Source organism: Ruditapes philippinarum, unplaced genomic scaffold (genome assembly GCF_026571515.1).
Source record: "Ruditapes philippinarum isolate M1 unplaced genomic scaffold, ASM2657151v2 ctg8_1_1_1_1, whole genome shotgun sequence".
In the NCBI taxonomy this organism is placed as follows: domain Eukaryota; kingdom Metazoa; phylum Mollusca; class Bivalvia; order Venerida; family Veneridae; genus Ruditapes; species Ruditapes philippinarum.
In genome coordinates, this window is record NW_026856049.1 from 472,861 (window position 1) to 493,401 (window position 20,541).

A 20,541-nucleotide genomic window follows, 5' to 3' on the forward strand; every position below is an offset into this window, starting at 1 on the left:
TTAAAACATAAGAAAATCTGACAAACATTTTCAAAAGAAAATTTCAAAAAATTTAATTTTGGTTGTCATGGTAACCAGATTTAGAATGCAATGGAATGTTTTAAACATACTTAAATAATTAAGATCACTCTAGGAACAATTTTGATAATACTATGTAGTTTACACCAACATAATATTATATATACTGACAGTGAATGCTGACAATATTTGACATTGATCCTACTGTCTACAGTTCTAAATGAAATATAGAAAAACAACATGATTGTACTCAGATTTTATTTGTATACATATCAATTCATTGTAAAGGAGTTTTTAAAAACAGTTAAAACTAAAGCTATCACTAAATGTGATTAATACCCCCGCAAGACTGCTTCGGAAATGAGGAAGTTACTAGTAACAGAATACTTTGTAAAAGAATTGAAATAGAGTTATGGTTGTGGGCAATTAAAGATAGTTGTGATCCTCGTGCGTTGCATTTCCGTTCACTGTGGTTGACCATTGATGAAGTTTTATTTGATTACTCTGTAATAAGTCCAGATAGAGTTAGGATTCTTGAGTACTGCACTTCCTCACATAGCACCTGACCATTGTATGAAGTTGCATTGAATTCCAAACATCAGTTTTTAAGTTATGCACCAAACAAGGAAAAGGAACAAAGGGTTATAACTCTGCAAATACTGAAGATGGAGTAATGGTTATTGTACACTGCATTTCCTCTCATTGCGTTTGACCATAGTATGAAGTTGTATTGAATTCCAACTACTAGTTTTCAAGTTATGCACTGGACAAGAAAAAGTAACAAAGGGCAATAACTATGTAATTATTCCAAATAGAGTTATAGTTCTTGTGCATTGCACTTCATCTCACTGTGCTTGACCATTGTATGAAGTTGCATTGAATTCCAACCATTATTTTTTAATAATGTACTGGACAAAAAAAGTAACAAAGGGCAATAACTATGTAATTAGTCCAAATAGAGTTATGGTTCTTGAGCACAGGACTTCAATTCACTGCGCTTGACTGTATGAAGTTTCATTGAATTCCAACCATTAATTTTCAAGTTATATACCGGACAATAAAAAATAACAAAGTGCAAAATCTCTCAAATGAGTCAATGAACAGTTATGGTTCCTGTGCATTGTGCTTCCTCTCAATATGTTTGACTATTGTACGAACTTGTATTGATTTCCAACCAGTAGATTTCATGTTATGCTCTTGGACAAGGAAAAGTAACAAGGGGCAATCACTATATAATAACTCTGGATAGAGTTATGGTTCTTGTGCACTACATTTCCTCTTATTGTGCTTGACCATAGTATTAAGTTGCATCAAATTCCAAACCATTCAAGTTATGCACTGGCCAAGAAAAAGTAATGAAGGGCAATAACTCTGTGATAAGTCAAAATGGACCAACCACTGGGTGACTCCTATATAACCCCCCAAACTTGGTTTCAGGAGTATAATAAATATGTAGTTAATAAGTTAGATTATACCTCGTACAAAGTAACAAGCCAATAGTTAAATGTATAAATTTTTGACATTTGAAAGTTACTGCATCAATATAATGTAAATACTACAATTTTTTTTACATTTCAAAGTGTAGTTCCAACTAGCAATCTCTTTTTCTATTCATACAATAAACTTTTCAAGTGTATAACAAGGTGTATTAATGTTGAAGAAGACATATAATTTTTCTAGTTGTCAGCTATTTTTTCTCTCGTGGGTATGTATTATCTGGCCATTTAGCTTGTGGGAAGACTTCCTGACCAAACAGACCTAGTTTGATAACGCAATCCTCGGTAGGGACCATCACCACAATACTGCCTTCTTCCTCTTCCCCTCCTACACCAAAAATAGATAGAAATATTTAGAAACATTTAGCCAGCTAAGATAGATGATTACACAGTATTTAATGAGTTTTATATTTAATACTTCAATATTGTTAGAGAACTTAGTAAGCCGTTATGCAAAATATATCAACAGGTAGTTTGTGAAGATAAAATTTCATTGTTTTACAAGATTTTGAGTGCAGTACTCTGAATCATATTCTTATATCTTAACATTTGAAAAATAGAGGCATAACAAGCAGCTATTTGTCATAACAAATGATAAGTGATATACACTATCAATTTTTTGGTTGGATTTAACGTCACAGCAACACTGTAGAGACCAGCTTTTCTGGTGGAGAAAGACCTCTAGTGTCCCTCTGTGCACTATTTTTGGCACAAAACCCGAGTAGAACAACTGACATTCCGTAAGCTTACTGGATAACTTCTCTCAAAAAGCCTCTGATGGGATTGGACATTTAGTGGTGAGAAGCAATTGATTTTAAGTCAATGACCTTAACCATTGGCCACAGACGCCCCTACCATATTAATATCAATTCTAATGTACACAGTTAATCAAAATGTCAAAACATTCTTAAAATCAACTGCTATGCATATAGGTCTTAAAGATGAACAATTTCTGCATAATAATACTTAAAACCCAATACACTTATACTCAAGCACTAAAATATTTTTAGATAATATTAATTTTAACAACATTAAGATGGAAAAATAGAGAATATTTGTTTGTTTTGCATGTAAGATTGAAATATATTTCACTGAGTGAACATCAGATGCAATATTTTCACGAGTGGCATAGCCATGAGTGAAAATATGATAGCTGGTGTTCACGAATGAAATAATTATATTTCAATCTTATATGAAAAACAAATAAATTTTCTTTTTATTTCATGCTTTTAAGGCGATTTTTAGTATTTTTTTTTACTGATTTTGCCCCGTAACGTCATGCATTATCCTTTATGATGTCATCACATCATCAATTTTGAAATATAGTTCTGTTAAATTTCTCTAATTTTGTTACATTTTTAACATGATGTATGGTGAAATCGACTGTCTTTCCCTAAAGAAGCAAAATTTATGTATGACAGCTTTTATATTTTCCTGTTATTCCATTTAGTTATGATATTCTTTTCATTCGCATTTAGATTTAAAGTCCGGCTACAGTGAATATTATATTTTATAAATTTCACTAGTGTTTATCAGAATATAATCATCTGATATATTACAGTAAAACACTGGAAAGCATGAAATAAAGTTGTGATGTTCAGATTTTTTGGCTTATCATTTAGATTCTTATAACAACTTCTTCTGTCTTACCAACAGTTGGTAAAGATGGCTTTGAGAACAACGAAGGTTTCGTGCTATTGATGAATTTTCTATAAACACATCCAATATCTTCAAGAACCTGCAAGAAGATAACAAAATGTATATGAAGCCAGACCTATATAATGCAAAGTATTGTGGGGCCTGTAAATTCAAAGACAATCAATATTTCTGAACTTGCATACATTCCAACGGCATGACTTTTTTTTTATCATATTTAGACAGTAGTGAAGCTGTAACTTAAACAAGAGCCTGTTGAACCGGGTGATGCTCCCCAACTAGTTTTTGGACACAGAAAAGTATATCTTTTGTAGTTTCAGAGTTATGTCCCAGACAAAGTTCAAAATGTGATAAATCCAAACTTAGGCAAAATAGAGTTACTGTTCTTTGCACTGCACTTCTACTCAATGAGATCTATCCACCAACTTGTGGGTGACACGTCGTCTCAAGATGTTGATCATATCTGTGAAATAGTTGTAAAATCCAACTTCAAATAACGAAGTTATGGGCCGGACACAATTTTGCTGCAAGGTCATACTGTTACCTTGACCTTCAAGGTAGCGACCCAAATGTTGTGCGCAACACGTCGTCCCAATATGGTGATCATTTCTGTGAAATAGTTGTAAAATCCCACTACAAATAAGAAAATTATGGGCCGGACATGATTTTGCTGGAAGGTCATGCTGACACCTTGACCTTCAAGGTAGCGACCCAAATATTGTGCGTGACACGTCGTCTTAATATGATGATCATTTCTGCAAAATAGTTGTAAAATCTGACTTCAAATAACGAAGTTATGGGCTGGACACGATTTGGCTTTAAGGTCATGCTGTGACCTTGACCTTCAGGGTAGCGACACAAATCTTCGCGTGACACGTTGTCTCAATATGGTGATCAATTCTGTGAAATAGTTGTAAAATCCATCGTCAAATAACAAAGTTATGGGCCGGACATGATTTTGCTTCAAGGTCATGCTGTGACCTTGACCTTCAAGGTAGCGACCCAAATTTTGCCCGCGACACATCCTTTTAATATTGTGATAATTTCTGTGAAATAGTTGTAAAATCCAACTTCAAATAACAAAGTTATGGGCCGGACACAAATTTGGGACGTACGGACGGACAGACTGACAACCTGGCGACTATATGCTCCCCCGAAATTTTTCGGTAGCATAAAAACAAGAACTGTCTTTGGAAAAAAACAAATGCCTTCCAAGCAGGGCCTAGTAAAGGAATCATGACCTTTTATTTGTATCAAAGACATGGTTACTACAAAAAGAGTGTTATAATACACAATATAGAAACATTAACAAATGCTTTCTCATACTCTCGGTGCATTCAGTTATACCACAAAGCATCCATGAATGAATGACAGAGATAAAACCAGGAACTATTATGACATGCAACTTTAAAATTGTCAACCTTGCTTTTATATAAGATTGGTACAGAATTATGCCTAGTTTTTTCAAAATTCATTCATGGATGACGAAATTGATGACTGGATATAACCACTGATGTACTCATCACAAATTGTTTAAACATACTTTTAACATTTTATTAAAAAAAAATAAAACTAGAAATGTGTCATCATGCCACGGATGCCCCCGCATGCAGCCAAAATTTCAGATGTTATAATATTTAGTTCCAAATTTGTTTGCACAAATTATTGTTTTCATTTTAAGTTCAAAGCCCTTAAAACTTTTCAACGTTTACACAAACCATTTTCATACAATGTTCAAGGCACTGAAATTATTCAGTCTTAACCTTTTGAAAATAGCATATTTCATATTTGTAGCCAAATAATGGCTACATACATTTCCACAAAAGTATGAGTGCTGAAACTGAAAGTTCAAAATTTTTCCAATATTCAAGAAAGATAAGTTTGTCCAAAATCATTGAACCACGACCAAATTCAAACTTAAACTGCTTGTTCCTAAGATGTATCTATATTATTTTCAAAGTGAAAGGGACATAGCTCTGCCAAAAAATCATCGAACCATGACCAAATTCCAACTTGACCTGCCCATTCCTTTGACATATCCATATGTCAAATTTGAGTTGAATATGTAACACTGTTGGGTAGATAATGAACAGAAACTGTAAATTTCATATTATTTTCAAAGTGAAAGGGGCATTACTCTGCCAAAAATCATTGAACCATGACCAAATTCGAACTTGGCCTGCGCATTCCAAAAACATATCCATATGTCAAATATGATTTGAATGTGTTGTACCGTTGGGGAGATAATGAACGGAAACTGAAAATTTCATATTATTTTCAAAGTAAAAGGGGCATATCTCTGCCAAAAATCATCGAACCATGACCAAATTCGAACTTGACCTGTATTTTCTCATGACATATCCATATGTCAAATTTGATTTGAATGTGTTGTACCATTGGGGAGATAATGAACGGAAACTGAAAATTTCATATTATTTTCAAAGTAAAAGGGGCATAACTCTGCCAAAAATCATCGAACCATGACCAAATTCGAACTTGACCTGTATTTTCTCATGACATATCCATATGTCAAATATGATTTGAATGTGTTGTACCGTTAAGGAGATAATGAACGGAAACTGAAAATTTCATATTATTTACAAAGTAAAAGGGGCATAACTCTGCCAAAAATCATCGAACCATGACCAAATTCGAACTTGACCTGTATTTTCTCATGACATATCCATATGTCAAATTTGATTTGAATGTGTTGTACCATTGGGGAGATAATGAACGGAAACTGAAAATTTCATATTATTTTCAAAGTAAAAGGGGCATAACTCTGCCAAAAATCATCGAACCATGACCAAATTCGAACTTGACCTGTATTTTCTCATGACATATCCATATGTCAAATTTGATTTGAATGTGTTGTACCGTTGGGGAGATAATGAACGGAAACTGAAAATTTCATAGTATTTTCAAAGTAAAAGGGGCATAACTCTGCCAAAAATCATCGAACCATGACCAAATTCGAACTTGACCTGTATTTTCTCATTACATATCCATATGCCAAATTTGAGTTGAATATGTGCAACCGTTACTAAGATAATGAACGGAAACTGATGATGACGGAATGACAGAATGACGGAATGACGGAATGACGGAAGGACGGAATGACGGAAGGACGGAAGGACGGAACAGGGTAACACTATATGCCCCGGCCATTACATGGCGGGGGCATAAAAATTTGCAAGTTTCATTAATCTAGCAAACCTAATGAATTAAATGCAAATAATTATTAAAAATTTATGTTTTGCTGACAAATTCTGGCTTTATAAAGAACTTCCAAGCATGATAATGAAAAACATGTACTATCGGAACATGCAGGGTAAATGTGATCTCAGATAACTAAATTTGTGTTGTTATTTTCAGCTCATTCTATTATTTAACAATATTAAATATCAAATCAACAAAACTGGTGATTTTCAAACAACTAATACTTAATGACATGAATAAATCCATACTCTCACATCAACTTACATCTACAATATTTCTGAGGATCATGGGCTGCAAGTAGGGTGAATATCTCCTAACCAGAGCATCTTCTGGGCTCCCAGGATTCATCATTAAATACAACATGACTGACTCTAACATCATCTTTAGTATCCCCTTGTTTATGCCACCTTCTGGTTTACGCCATGGTTGAATGACCAGTCGAACTTTATCATATGTGCTAAATACAAAAATAGTTATGTCTGAAACATCAGTTAACATCTGGAAGACAATATTGCCTGATCATCAAAAAGTATTGATATTCCAAGTAATTCTCAGTTTGTACTTGAAAAGAATGTCACATAACTGCCAAAGAACATTCAAAAAATTATGAAAGTGATTGTAAAAAGAAATGTATAAAGAAAAAAATCACCTCACAGAAGGGGCTTTATTTTGTATGACATGTTCTTCATCTTCTGGGTACTTTCTCTTTTTTATCCTTAATCTCCTTTCCGTGTTGGAATCATTTACCTCATTAGCACCAATGCCCCCCTTTGAATCATTGTCAATTTCTGTTGCTTCAATGTCTTGTTTCTTTGTGTCACAAATTGTGTTGGTGTCTACAGTTCCTCCAGTACTTCCTCTATCAGTTTTTATCTCTTCAGTGGTTTCGTCAGAACTTGATTTAGATTTTGCGTTTATTGCGATATTTTTACATTTGCTTTCAGTACTTTCTTCTTTGGTCACAGGTTCACTTTTTTGTCTTTTCTTTGTCTCTATGGCAATTCCTGTATCAGTTGGTACAGAAAGTTTCCTTTTTGATACTGCCCTAATATCAGAATCTATTGTATCTGCAGGAACATTCTGTTTTTCAATTTTGGGTTCTATTTCTTTTCCCGTATCTTCTTTTCTTCTTTTTGGGTTCTGTCTGCTTGAGAACTGTTTTACTGATGAACTATTAGCATCTGTTTGCAAATATATATATAAAAATTACATCACTTTGCAATAAATATATGGTACATTTTATAAACCGTAACTCAAATTAATCATTTAAATGGAAAGTTGGTTTATATAGGATAGCAGATGGTATTAACCATTCTTACTTTTCCCTTATCCATTGCAATTAAGATGGTTCATAGTCATGGCCTTTTAAATGCAGGCATGATGTATTCACATACACTGATCAAACGCTTATTAACACTAGAACTTCCCGAGTCGCATGTGTCGCCTTGTGAACAATATAGTTTAGGAGAAATGGCCTAGACAAAAATAAAGTATGAAAATTAACAAAGGGCAATAACACAAAAAATAAGAAATGCAGAGTACCGGTTCTTGTGCACTGCACTTTTTCTTAATGAGATCTATCATCATATGAAGTTTCATGTCCATAGCTTATATACTTTAGGAGAAATGGCTGGGACAAAAATAAAGTATGAAAATTTACAAAGGGCAATAACTCAAACAAGAGCTGTCACAGGAGACAGCGAAGCTCGACTAATAAAATACTGGACGCAGTAAGGAGGACAAAACTATGAAAGAAAAATCAATTATGTATAATTATGTATTAAGTTATAGTAAAAAAAATAATATTTGTTAACATAAATTCCTTAAAAAGAAAAGAAGTTATTATATTTCTTAAAGAAAATCCTAAGTTCAAAGAGAGATAAATCTGTAAATATTGCATCAAGAGTTATGAACAATGTCACCTAAAATGCTATTGTTGATAAGGAATAAGTATTTGAAATTTGAGGTAGATACCTTTAAAAATAAAAAAGTTATAATAAAAAATAACATTTTTCTAGTAAAAAAATCTAAGTGGGGAGATAATTCTTGCAATATTGGTGCTAGAGTTATGAACCTTGTCACATAATATGTGGATGATGATAACGTAAACATATTTAAAATATGAAGTTGATCCCTTTAGAAATAAATAAATAACAGTAAAAAAAATATTTTATATGGAAAATTCTAAGTTCAAAGGGAGATTAATCTGAAAATATTGGTGCTAGAGTTATGAACCTTGTCACATAAGATGGGGATGATGATAACGTAAATACATTTGAAGTATGAGGTTGATCCCTTAAGAAATAAAGAAGAAACAGTAAGAAATACATGTAGTACTTTTTGAGGAAAATTCTAAGTTCAAGGGGAGATAAATCTGTAACTATTGGTGCTAGAGTTATGAACCTTGTCACATAAGATGGGGATGATGATAAGGTACATATATTTGAAGTATGAGGTTGATCCCTTAAGAAATAAGGAAGTAACAGTAAAAAAATAGTATTTTTTAAGGAAAATTCTAAGTTCAAGGGGAGATAAATCTAGAAATATTTGTGCTAGAGTTATGAACCTTGTCACATATGATGTGGTTGATGATAAGGAACATATATTTGAAGTTTGAAGTTGATACCTTAAGAAATGACAAAGTTATAGTGAAAAATATTTTACTGCACCAAAACTTTAATCTAAAATCTGGACGCGGACGCCGACGCCGGGGCGAGTAGGACAGCTCTCCATATACTTCGTATAGTCGAGCTAAAAATAAGAAATGTAGAGTACCGGTTCTTGTGCATTGCACTTCTTCTTAATGAGATCTATCATCCTATGAAGATTCAAGTCCATAGCTTTTATACTTTAGGAGTAATGGCCCGGACAAAAATAAAGTATGAAAATTAACAAAGGGCAATAACTAAAAAATTAAGAAATGCAAAGTACCGGTTCTTGTGCACTGCACTTCGGGTCTTATAAGAAGCATGCATACTAAGTTTGAAGTCTATCCGACTTATAATGACTGACTTCTGCTCCTGACAAGCTTAAGGGGACGTCAACGCCAACAACGACGCCGCCAACAAAAGTAGCCCCTATTATGTCGCCTTTTTGAATGCGACACAAAAAAACCTGTGTTTAAATAGGAAAGGGAAAAGTAAGACCAGAATATATATTTTATGGACAAAAAATAGTTTGTGGGGATACAATTATTAAGCGGGTCAAGACCACCCCTTTCTTTGATGGCAAAAATGATACGAGTTGAATTGTACAAGTTTGAAGTGAATTTAAATTAATTGTATTGACATGCAGTAAATAAAACAGTGATTCATTATCTACACTAATTAGTGATATACACTATCAATTTTTTGGTTTGATTTAATGTCGCACCAACACAGTAGAGACCAGCTTTACTGGTGCAGAAAGACCTCTAGTGTCCCTCTGTGCATTATTTCTGGCACAAGTGGACACCTGAGTAGAACAACTGACGTTCTGTAAGCTTGATGGATAGCTTCTTCCATAAAAGGATCCAAAGCCTCTGGCGGGATTGGACCTTCAGCGGTGAGAAGCAATTGATTTAAAGTCGCAAACTTTCTGTGATAAACCCGTTCACCCTTCAAGTAAATTAAAAGAACAACTAGGAGCTTATGTCTATTAACAAGAAAAGGCCAAAATGATATAACGAAAAAATGCTCCAAAGAAAGTTGTAGATACACAAAAGCAAGTACCTTTCAAGGGACCAAAATCTTAATCAATATACAAAGACTTTCAAATCCAATCACAAACTACACAATTTATAACCAACATGTGATGAATCTTCTTAGTTGATCTGTGTCATTCATACCAAAATAAGCTAAATAATTCACTTAACATACCAATGTTCAGTATGATATAGATCTCTATAACAAAATTCTCAAACTGTATTGACAGTAATCAATCATAAACTTACTTATTATAAATAAGATATTAAAAAAGACCTTTTCCATCCTAAAATCAGTTAACAACTCTCCCAGTTAAATGTAAAAAAATATTTATCTGATAATTCTATTTTCATGGTGACAATCCTCATTTATTTGTTTTACAAATAACTGGCCATTTACCTGTAGGAAAAATATAATCATACAGCCAAATGTAAAACAATGATGTAACATATAAAGTGTATTGAAAATTTAACCGATCACAAATAATTTGACATTAGGATATTTCCCTATAGATTAATTTATTACCCCCACAGACAAATTTTATTTTCTGTATCAATCCATTTATCATATTGGTAGTTGATTTAAATGCTGATTATTCTAACAAGATGTAGATTTTTAAAACAAAATTGTTTAATGGAATAACTAATATATTTGCATTTTTTTGCAAAATAATACTTAACAAGTGGGCCATTGACACTAAAGAGCTTACCTGAGCCTAAGGACAGAATGGCTTTAGACCATTGTGATTTTGTCCAATGACTGAATTACTTTAAATCAATCATTAGGGATTTTTAACTAGTCATGATTATCCTCCATATCAAACTTTCAGAATATAGACCAAAGGCAAAAGATCATGTTTCTTGCTAAATATCTAGGCTCTCGGTGTTTGGGTTTCAGAAGATTTTTTTTTATAACAATACATGTATGTTACAAGCCATGACTCGGCCTGCCCCCTTCACAAAGGCAGATTCTTGAAATTTGCACTTTTTTAAAACTCCTTTTTTGGCCTTGTACCTTACTTATGTAACCATTTGTACAATTTTTATACAAAGATCATTCCTGTGTAGTTTGGTAAAAACCCAACAATTGATTTCAGAGGTGATGTTGTTTTAAGAAATGGTTGATGACAGGGGATCACAATAGCTGTGCTGATGAGCTTAAACAACATTGTCTAATAAGACAACCAATAACCAAAAAGTCTTTAGATCATAAATCTAAAGAAAAAAGAGACTACATTCTGCACAATCATGCAAACCAACTGTACAAAATAGGCTATAATTACCTGATTCAGTGTAAAAATACGACTTTTCTCCTTGATGTGATGGGTCTATCCAATTTTCATCAATCTATTCACAAAAGAAAATTATAAGAGTACAATAAAAGAAATAAAAAGCAATGGAACAAATGTTTTATTTCAAGATCATTTGACAAATATAAGTAATGGCGTAGAATAGATGTTTTTAATGATTATAACACCTAGATCGTTCACCTGAGGTTTTTGCTAGAAAATGTCATAAATGTCATAAAATTCTTCATTTTAAAGCACACTAAGAGACTGTCCAGCTTTACTGGTGAAGAAAGACAGAATGTGTCCCTTGACAAGCTGTTCCGTAAGCCAACTTGATAGCTTCCTCACAGTAAAACAAACTGGGGAATCAAACCCTAAGCAGCGATTGGCAAGTTTATTCGATGTCAACTAACTGAACCACTCGTTTATGGACCTCACAAATGTCTTCTTCAATGCAAATGTAGTAAATATTTTTAAAGTTTAGGTTGCCCATTATATTTAGTTATTCATATAACTTTTATTTGATTTTACATGCCAAATATGAAAGGTCAAGGTGTTTGTGTTGGTTGTTTTCTCTATAGATCACAGCAGAAAGCCACTGTGGCGTAGAAAATTTAGGTAAACTGGGACAGAGCCAATTGTGACCTAGGGATACGGTTTATTATACCTTTGTAGAGGACCATGAAGTAAGGCAACATACTGTGAACATTGCAGTGTCTGTGGAGATATTTTTAATGTTTGTTTGCACTATACATGTAGATTTAATAATGACCACCTGGGGACAAAGATTGACAGAAGAGGCATGCTTTTCTTAACTATTGAGATAAATCTCAAATATCTAAGCTCTACTCAAAATAATTTCAGAAAAGAAGAATTATAAAGCCTGTTGTCAAATACAAATTAAAGGACCCAAATGGCAAGGGCATTTTTTTACATCAGGACATGATTTATGTGACAATGGGTAATAATCATTAAACTACCAAATATAAAACTGTTACCTGATCAGTTGGTACACTGTTATCCACATCTTCATCTACATGCACGCCACGTCCTTTAATATTTTTGTATGCATGAATGACCCAAGGCCGTGCATTAGGCAGTGAGACAAATCTAGTACATGTGACACCAACTTTTAACACCTGAAAATAAATTCAAATATTCAAGATAAATAAAATTAGATAATTCTTAATCAATAGTAATGTTAATGATCTTACAAGAGAGCCATAATGATACCTTCATCACTCATCTGTGATCTATTGCTTAATATGGATACAGGAGTAGGTCTTTCTGTCACATCAGGACACGGCCAAGAAGCTACAGTTTGTGCAAAGTGGTATTACTAAAGAAAAATTAAATAGGTTTCCAAATGCATACTAAGTGACTACCAAGCTAGATTCAATTTTTGTTTTTATCTTTATCACATTGTTTAATTGTAAAATGCAAAGCTTTCACAGAGATTGATGGGTAAGACTTATTTCCTTTAATCTGTATATGTAAGCATAATCAAGGAGGTCGCATAAGACATGAAGACTTTATAACATGACCACAATAAAACATCAACAAAGAGAAGGGTAAGGTCTCTTTCTAAAGATGCATGGAATAGATATGCTCTGGAAAATATACTCTTTACATTTGATTATCTTTGGTGACCTTGATTTTGTATAATTTGATTTTGAACATTTGTGAAATAATCCATTATTCATCTCCAACTTAATTTACAAGTTCAATTTCAAAATATGATACCAGATAATCCTAAAATTTCCTTTTAACAAAACTATTCCCCCTTTTTTACTTAAATTTTGTCTTCTAAGGTACATTTCTCAAAAAGTGTCGAAGTTAATTGCTTCAAACTTGGAATATCTGTTCAATTTTTAAATTGGAATGAATTTTTGGAGGACAGTAACTTTATAATTTATTTTTGTGTCAGAAATGCCCCTTTTTTATTTTTTTGAAAAGCTTTTTATGTTAAGAAAGTATCACAGATATACACCTTAAACTTGGAATACCTACCTACTCACTATCAAAGCATTTCTAAGAGGTAAATAATTCAGAAAGCCTTTTTTGTTTAATTATTTTCATTTTTTGACTTAGAGATTTTGCTTTTTTCTCAACTTGTAATATTTGTTGACTATCAATGTCAGGTAAGTCTACTTAGCATGTTTGCACAATTATTCCTCTTTTCTATGTTGCTTTTATTTACTATTCAGCACTGAGAAAAGCGCAGTGTCCTGTCCATGGATAAGTCTTGTTTATCAGGCCTATGACCTTGATGTGTGGCCTTGACCTTGGTCACAAGGACCTGAATTTTGTGATTATCTCTCTGGCTAACACTGATAAACATTTGTACCGATTTCAAGGTCCATACATGCATGTAGAAGTTACTCTGAAAAAGCATTTGTTGAGGACTTACAAATGTGACCTAAACCTTTGACCTGGTTCATGCACAATAAACTACATCTAATGAAAATGCCATATGTATCAAACAATATTTAAGTAGAAGATTTGCTTCAGACAAAATAAATCTGATGACCTTGCATAAATTGACCTGGATTATGCTGGTAACACTATAAAGATATGCTCTGGACAAAATCTTGACATTCATTCTTAGTTTACCTTGACCTTGCATATATGGATAATGTTGGCAAACATTTGTACTACTGTTGACCTTGACCTTGCATATATTGACCAACATTTTTCAGGCAAAACTTAATATCATAATTGTGAACATTCTTTATACAATTCTTCAATATTACAAAATTGTCCACCTTAATTTTGCACCTGTAAAAAAAACATTTGTGCCAAGTTATATCAAAATCTCTTAATGCATGAAGAAGTTCTCCGGACAAGTCTTTTCCTTTAAATGTAACCTTGACAGTTGACCGAGAGACCTGCTTCATGTGCCTGACAAACATCCAATCATGGTTAACATTATTTTGTGTCAAGATATACATAAATTCCTCCATGCATATAAAAGACAATCCTGGAAGCTGCCTGGACCCGGCTCGTCTGCCCACACACCAGGGGCAATCTCATTTCACATCTGTATTTCATGGATGCATAAAAAGCAGGCAACAAATCCTTTTAAAGGGTAGTTAAATGATATTCAGTAAGGAATATTGAAAAAACTAGAACTGCCACTATCATGGCGTGAATACCCCCGCATACCACTTTGTCAGAATCAACAGTGGCCATTTAGAGCTCAAGGACAACCTCCCTGCCAAATCTGAGGTTACTAAGCCAGTGCATTGCTAAGTTATGTATTCTACATGCTTCAAATGTGAAAATGTCAAAATCAATACATTGCAGTCAGGACATTCTTTAGCAATTGAGAAGAAAAGCTTTTTTTTTGTCAAGGTCCCTGTGACCTTGACCTTTGACCCAGTGACCTCAAAATCAATAGGGGTCACCTTATAGTCATGATCAACATCCATGCCAAATATGAAGACTGTGGGTCAAAGGAATCTTAAGTTAATGGGTGGACAAACTTTTTGAAGTCAAAGTCCCTATGACCTTGACCTTTGATCCAGTGACCTCAAAATCAAAAGGGGTCATCTACTAATCATGATCAACATCCATGCCAAATATGAAGACTGTGGGTCAAAGGAATCTTAAGTTATTGGGCGGACAAGCTTTTTGAAGTCAAGGCCCCTGTGACCTTGACCTTTGACCTGGTGACCTCAAAGTCAATAGGGGTCATCTACTTATCATGACTAACCTCCATGCCAAATATGAAGACTGTGGGTCAAAGGAATCTTAAGTTATTGGGCGGACAAGCTTTTTGAAGTCAAGGCCCCTGTGACCTTGACCTTTGACCTGGTGACTTCAAAGTCAATAGGGGTCATCTACTTATCATGACTAGCCTCCATGCCAAATATGAAGACTGTGGGTCAAAGGAATCTTAAGTTATTGGGGGGACAAGCTTTTTGAAGTCAAGGCCCTTGTGACCTTGACCTTTGACCTGGTGACCTCAAAGTCATTAGGGGTCATCTACTAATCATGACTAACCTCAATGCCAAATATGAAGACTATAGGTCAAAGGAATCTTAAGTTATTGGGCGGACAAGCTTTTTGAAGTCAAGGCCCTGTGACCTTGACCTTTGACCTAAAAATCAATAGGGGTCATCTACTAATCATGACTAACCTCCATGCCAAATATGAAGACTAAGGGTCAAAGGAATCTGAAGTTATTGGGCGGGCAAGAAAAAAACGATGGACAGCCGGACGGCCGGAAAGCCGGACGGCCAAGCTGATTCCAGTATACCCCCCTTACAACTTTGTTGTGCGGGGGTATAAAAAATCAAGTAGAACAAACTAAAATCACCCCCAAACACATTAACAATATCATGCAGACCAGTAAGCCTAAAGCACAACAAATTTGATCCAGTGTATAAATTTAGCTTGGCTACAAGAACTATGATATACTATTTGGCCTCCTCCTCAGAGCTTCCTACGCATACTTCTCCATTAAGTATACACATCTTGCACTGAGGCTATTATCAGACAAAATTGACGTTAAATGTTTCTGAAAATTATCAGGAAGGATGGAAAGTAAAACATTTTCATGGAAAGTATATCAAATTAGCCAACAAAAATAATTCTCTAAAGAGCTCTGACAAAATTCTTGAGAAGTAACTGAAAATTCAATTTGATGTAAATGTTGTCACTTATTTCAAGGCAAATTGAATATTCAGTCATTTTCCTTTATGTTGAAGGATTGCAAGTAAGATTTTCTCATAGAAAATTAGTAAATGTACATTGCAAAGAATCTGTTCAGGAAATTCAGGAATGTACTTTTAATGTCCATCTCTAACCATAAAGGATAGCCATAGTTTTTCTGAGTAAAGTTGTTGTTTATATGAGGAGGCAATTCTAATGGCAGTTTTTACAGATATTAAACATTGTATTTACCATTCCTAGAGGGAATTTTGTCTGTCCTCAAATTTTGTTTGCAGAGGAATAATGATAGTTAAATATATACACCTTGACCAAAATGACAGATGAATGTATGAAAACCATACCCAGTGCCAGATAAATGTACATGTACTATGAGAAAATGACGGGAAATGGACAAAAGCCCTCCCGGATAAAAGCCCTCCTGTCCAAAAATGACAAGGCGGACAAAAGCCCTCCCGTGAAAATGATAGGGCGGACAAAAGCCCACTGTGAAAATGACAGGGTAAGGTATTCAACATACATATACATATATATATTTGCTGGCGAGAGGGCTTGTGTCCGCCTTGTCAAATACAGGGGGAGGGCTTTTGTCGACCCTGTTATTTTCACGGGAGGGCTTTTGTCATCCCTGTTATTTTGACAGGAGGCCTTTTGTCCGCCCTGTATTTCACAAGAGAGCTTTTGTTATTTTTGGACGGGAAGGCTTTGGTCCGGGAGGGCTTTTGTTCTACATTAGCAAATGACAGATGTATGTACATATACTAATGAATGTACATGTACCATGACAAAATGACAGATGAATGAAAATGTACAATGACCAATTACAGATGTATGTACATGTTTGTTTGATTAGGTTTTATGTAACACTGACAAACTGTATAGGTCATATGGCAGCATTCCAGCTTTACTGATTGAGGAAGACATCAGGTGCCCTTCTGTTCATTATTTCAGACATGAACTGGCACATGAGTGCGGTGATTTCATGTACCATGACCAAATGCAGTGTCTATTGTTGATTTTTTCCCTTCTTTCTCTATGTAAAATTCCCCCCCTGCCTCTGGAAAAATAGGGGGGAATGTCTCCATCCCCCCTCCTAGAATAGACACTGCAAATGACAGATGAATGTACATGAACCATGACCCAATGACAGATATATACATAGCAGACACAATAAGACCTGTTTAATACAGAATGTATGATAATTCCACGAGCAATCACTATAAGACCAGTTTAATGCAGAATGTATGATCATTCCACAAACAGTCACTCTAAGATCAGTTTAATGTAGAATGTTATGATCATTCCACAAGCTGTCACTATAAGATCAGTTTAATGTAGAATGTTATGATCATTACACAAACTGTCACTATAAGATCAGTTTAATGCAGTATGTATGACCATTACACAAACTGTCACTATAAGATCAGTTTAATGCAGTATGTATGACCATTACACAAACTGTCACTATAAGATCAGTTTAATGCAGTATGTATGACCATTACACAAACTGTCACTATAAGATCAGTTTAATGCAGTATGTATGACCATTACACAAACTGTCACTATAAGATCAGTTTAATGCAGTATGTATGACCATTACACAAACTGTCACTATAAGATCAGTTTAATGCATTATGTATGACCATTACACAAACTGTCACTATAAGATCAGTTTAATGCAGTATGTATGACCATTACACAAACTGTCACTATAAGATCAGTTTAATGCAGTATGTATGACCATTACACAAACTGTCACTATAAGATCAGTTTAATGCAGAATGTATGACCATTACACAAGCAGTCACTATATAAGACCAGTTTAATGCAGTATGTATGACCATTACACAAACTGTCACAATAAGATCAGTTTAATGCAGTATGTATGACCATTACACAAACTGTCACTATAAGATCAGTTTAATGCAGTAATGTATGACCATTACACAAACTGTCACTATAAGATCAGTTTAATGCAGTATGTATGACCATTACACAAACTGTCACTATAAGATCAGTTTAATGCAGTATGTATGACCATTACACAAACTGTCACTATAAGATCAGTTTAATGCAGTATGTATGACCATTACACAAACTGTCACTATAAGATCAGTTTAATGCAGAATGTATGACCATTACACAAGCAGTCACTATAAGACCATATTAATGCAGAATGTATGATCATTCCACAAATAGTCACTGTAAGACAAGTTTAATGCAGAATGTATGATCATTCTATGATCAGTCATTGTTAGACTAGTTTAATGCAGAATGTATTATCATTCCACAAGCTGTCACTATAAGACCATATTAATGCAGAATGTATTATCATTCCATGAACAGTCATTGTAAGACCATTTTAATGCATAATCTATGATAATTCCATGAGCAGTTACTATAAGACCAGTTTAATGCAGAATGTATGATCATTCAACAAGCTGTCACTTTTAGATCAGTTTAATGTAGAATGTTATGATCATTCCACAAGCAGTCATTGTATAATCAGTTTAATGCAGAATCTATTATCATTCCACAAGCAGTCACTGTAAGACCAGTTTAATGCAGAATGTATGACCATTCCATGAGCAGTCATTGTTAGACTAGTTTAATGCAGAATGAATGACCATTCCACAGTAGTCACTATAATACCACTTAAATGCAGAATGTATTATCATTTCATGAGCAGTCACTATTAGACCAGTTAAATGCAGAAAGTATGATCTTTCCACAAGCAGTCACTATAAGACCAGTTTAATGCAGAATCAATGATCATTTCACAGCAGTCACTATAAGACCAGTTTATAAATAACATTCACAGATGAATGTTAAACACTAACCCAAATATCTAACGATAAACCAAGCTATTTTATTGATTCCAAATTCTAATATATTCTCAAGTGAATCATGTAAAATCATTGTAATTTCATGAGTTTATCGGGTTAATAATAAGTGGCAAAATGTTTTACACTGAAAGCAGGGAAGTGGTCTATCACTTGATTCCTTTTTAGTGTTAAGACCATGGTTAATGACCGCTTTGTTGACCTGTGACATTAAATCTACTTAAACATTATGAAGAGTTACTTCAGCAGAAAGACAGTGATTACTTGGAGTGGGAATTAGCCCCTTTCCAAAATTTATATAATGAATTACAAAATCCAACCATTATAGTTTTTTTAGTTTAACTAGGTGTAAGGGCTGTGTTGGAAGTCCGATAATTTTTTCACTTTTCATAAATGATCTAGTTACTTTTCTGCATGAAAAATGTAATAGAGGTATTTTTGTATCCAATGACATTGAAGAGTTAATTGCTCTTATGTTTGCTGATGATGTGTCTAGCTTTTCTGACACTGTTTTAAATCTACAGCAGCAAAAAAATTATATTGAAGATTATTGTAAATCTGTTAAGATGAAGATAAACTTAAGTAAAACGAAAATCATTGTCTTTAGAAATGGCGGTGTTTTGAAACAAACTGAAAAATGGTTGTTTAATAATGAACCTATTGAAGTTGTTCCATTTTACAAATATTTAGGTGTATTTTTCACACCAAAGTTAGTATGGTCCAAAACACAAGAGATGCTTGCACTACAGAGACTAAAAGCTTCTGCTTGTATATTCAATTTTCAAAGACAATTTGGTCACATTGATCCTATTGATATGTTCAAAATTTTTGATTCAATGGTAAAACCTATATTGTGTTATGCGTCAGAAATCTGGGGTTATAATTATGTTGATAAGATTGAATCTGTACAAGTTAAATTCTGTAAACAATATTGTAACTTGTCACAAAATACAACAAGCTATTTTGCTCTTGGTTAATGTGGAAGATTACCTCTCTGTACTATCTATATGACAAATTGTGTTAAATACTGGTTAAAACTGACATGTATGGGAGATCATAGGTACCCAAAACATTGTTATTTGATGTTAAAACGACTACACGAATCTGGACGGAAAACATGGGCTGGCAACATTAAAGATATGTTTTTTCAATTTGGTTTTGGATACGTATGGGTCTCTCATGATGTCGGTGATGACTTAAATTTCATTAATATGTTTAAACAATGCTTATTTGATTGTTATTCAGAAAACTGGCATAATGCTGTTGATTCTTCTCCTAAAGCATTACATTACAAGTACATGTACTGTAAGACTTTACTTAATGTTGAACGATATTTAAGTTTAGATTTAGCATATAAGTATAGAAGAGCTTTTTCTAATTTTCGCTGTTCATGTCATAATCTTATGATAGAGAAAGGTAGACACATTGGAATAGATAGAGATTTAAGATATTGCTTTCATTGCCTAAAGACAAATATTTATGTTATTGAGGATGAATATCATTTTTTCTTTTTTTTCACTATATAACAATATCAGAGCTGTCTATTTTAAAGATACATGGTTACATCATCATTCCCACCATTTATTTTATTCTCTCATGTCATCAACAATAATAAATGAAGTAATATCTATTGCTAAATATATATATTATGCAATGAATGTAAG

General features: G+C 33.7%; 1 protein-coding gene across 1 annotated transcript; it reads right to left on the bottom strand.

Moving 5' to 3' along the window:
- Positions 1-262: 262 nt before the first annotated feature.
- LOC132745253 (general transcription factor 3C polypeptide 1-like) lies at positions 263-15,838 on the bottom strand. The gene is made up of 7 exons (XM_060734118.1): positions 15,818-15,838; positions 12,359-12,499; positions 11,355-11,418; positions 7,039-7,570; positions 6,654-6,846; positions 3,165-3,252; positions 263-1,842 (listed from the first exon to the last, which is right to left on the bottom strand). Exons 1-7 carry the CDS (start codon positions 15,836-15,838, stop codon positions 1,706-1,708), a joined length of 1,176 nt encoding a protein of 391 aa, XP_060590101.1. The 3' UTR covers positions 263-1,705.
- Between the last annotated feature and the right edge of the window lie 4,703 nt (positions 15,839-20,541).

Excerpts from the sequence above, each read along its gene's own strand:
- LOC132745253 (XM_060734118.1), bottom strand. The coding sequence starts at position 15,838 with ATGTGTATACTTAATGGAGAA. Across the intron at positions 11,419-12,358 it reads ACAGTGTACCAACTGATCAG|ATTGATGAAAATTGGATAGA; the intron begins GTAACAGTTTTA and ends TTTTGTGAATAG. Across the intron at positions 1,843-3,164 it reads GCCATCTTTACCAACTGTTG|GAGGGGAAGAGGAAGAAGGC; the intron begins GTAAGACAGAAG and ends TTTTTGGTGTAG.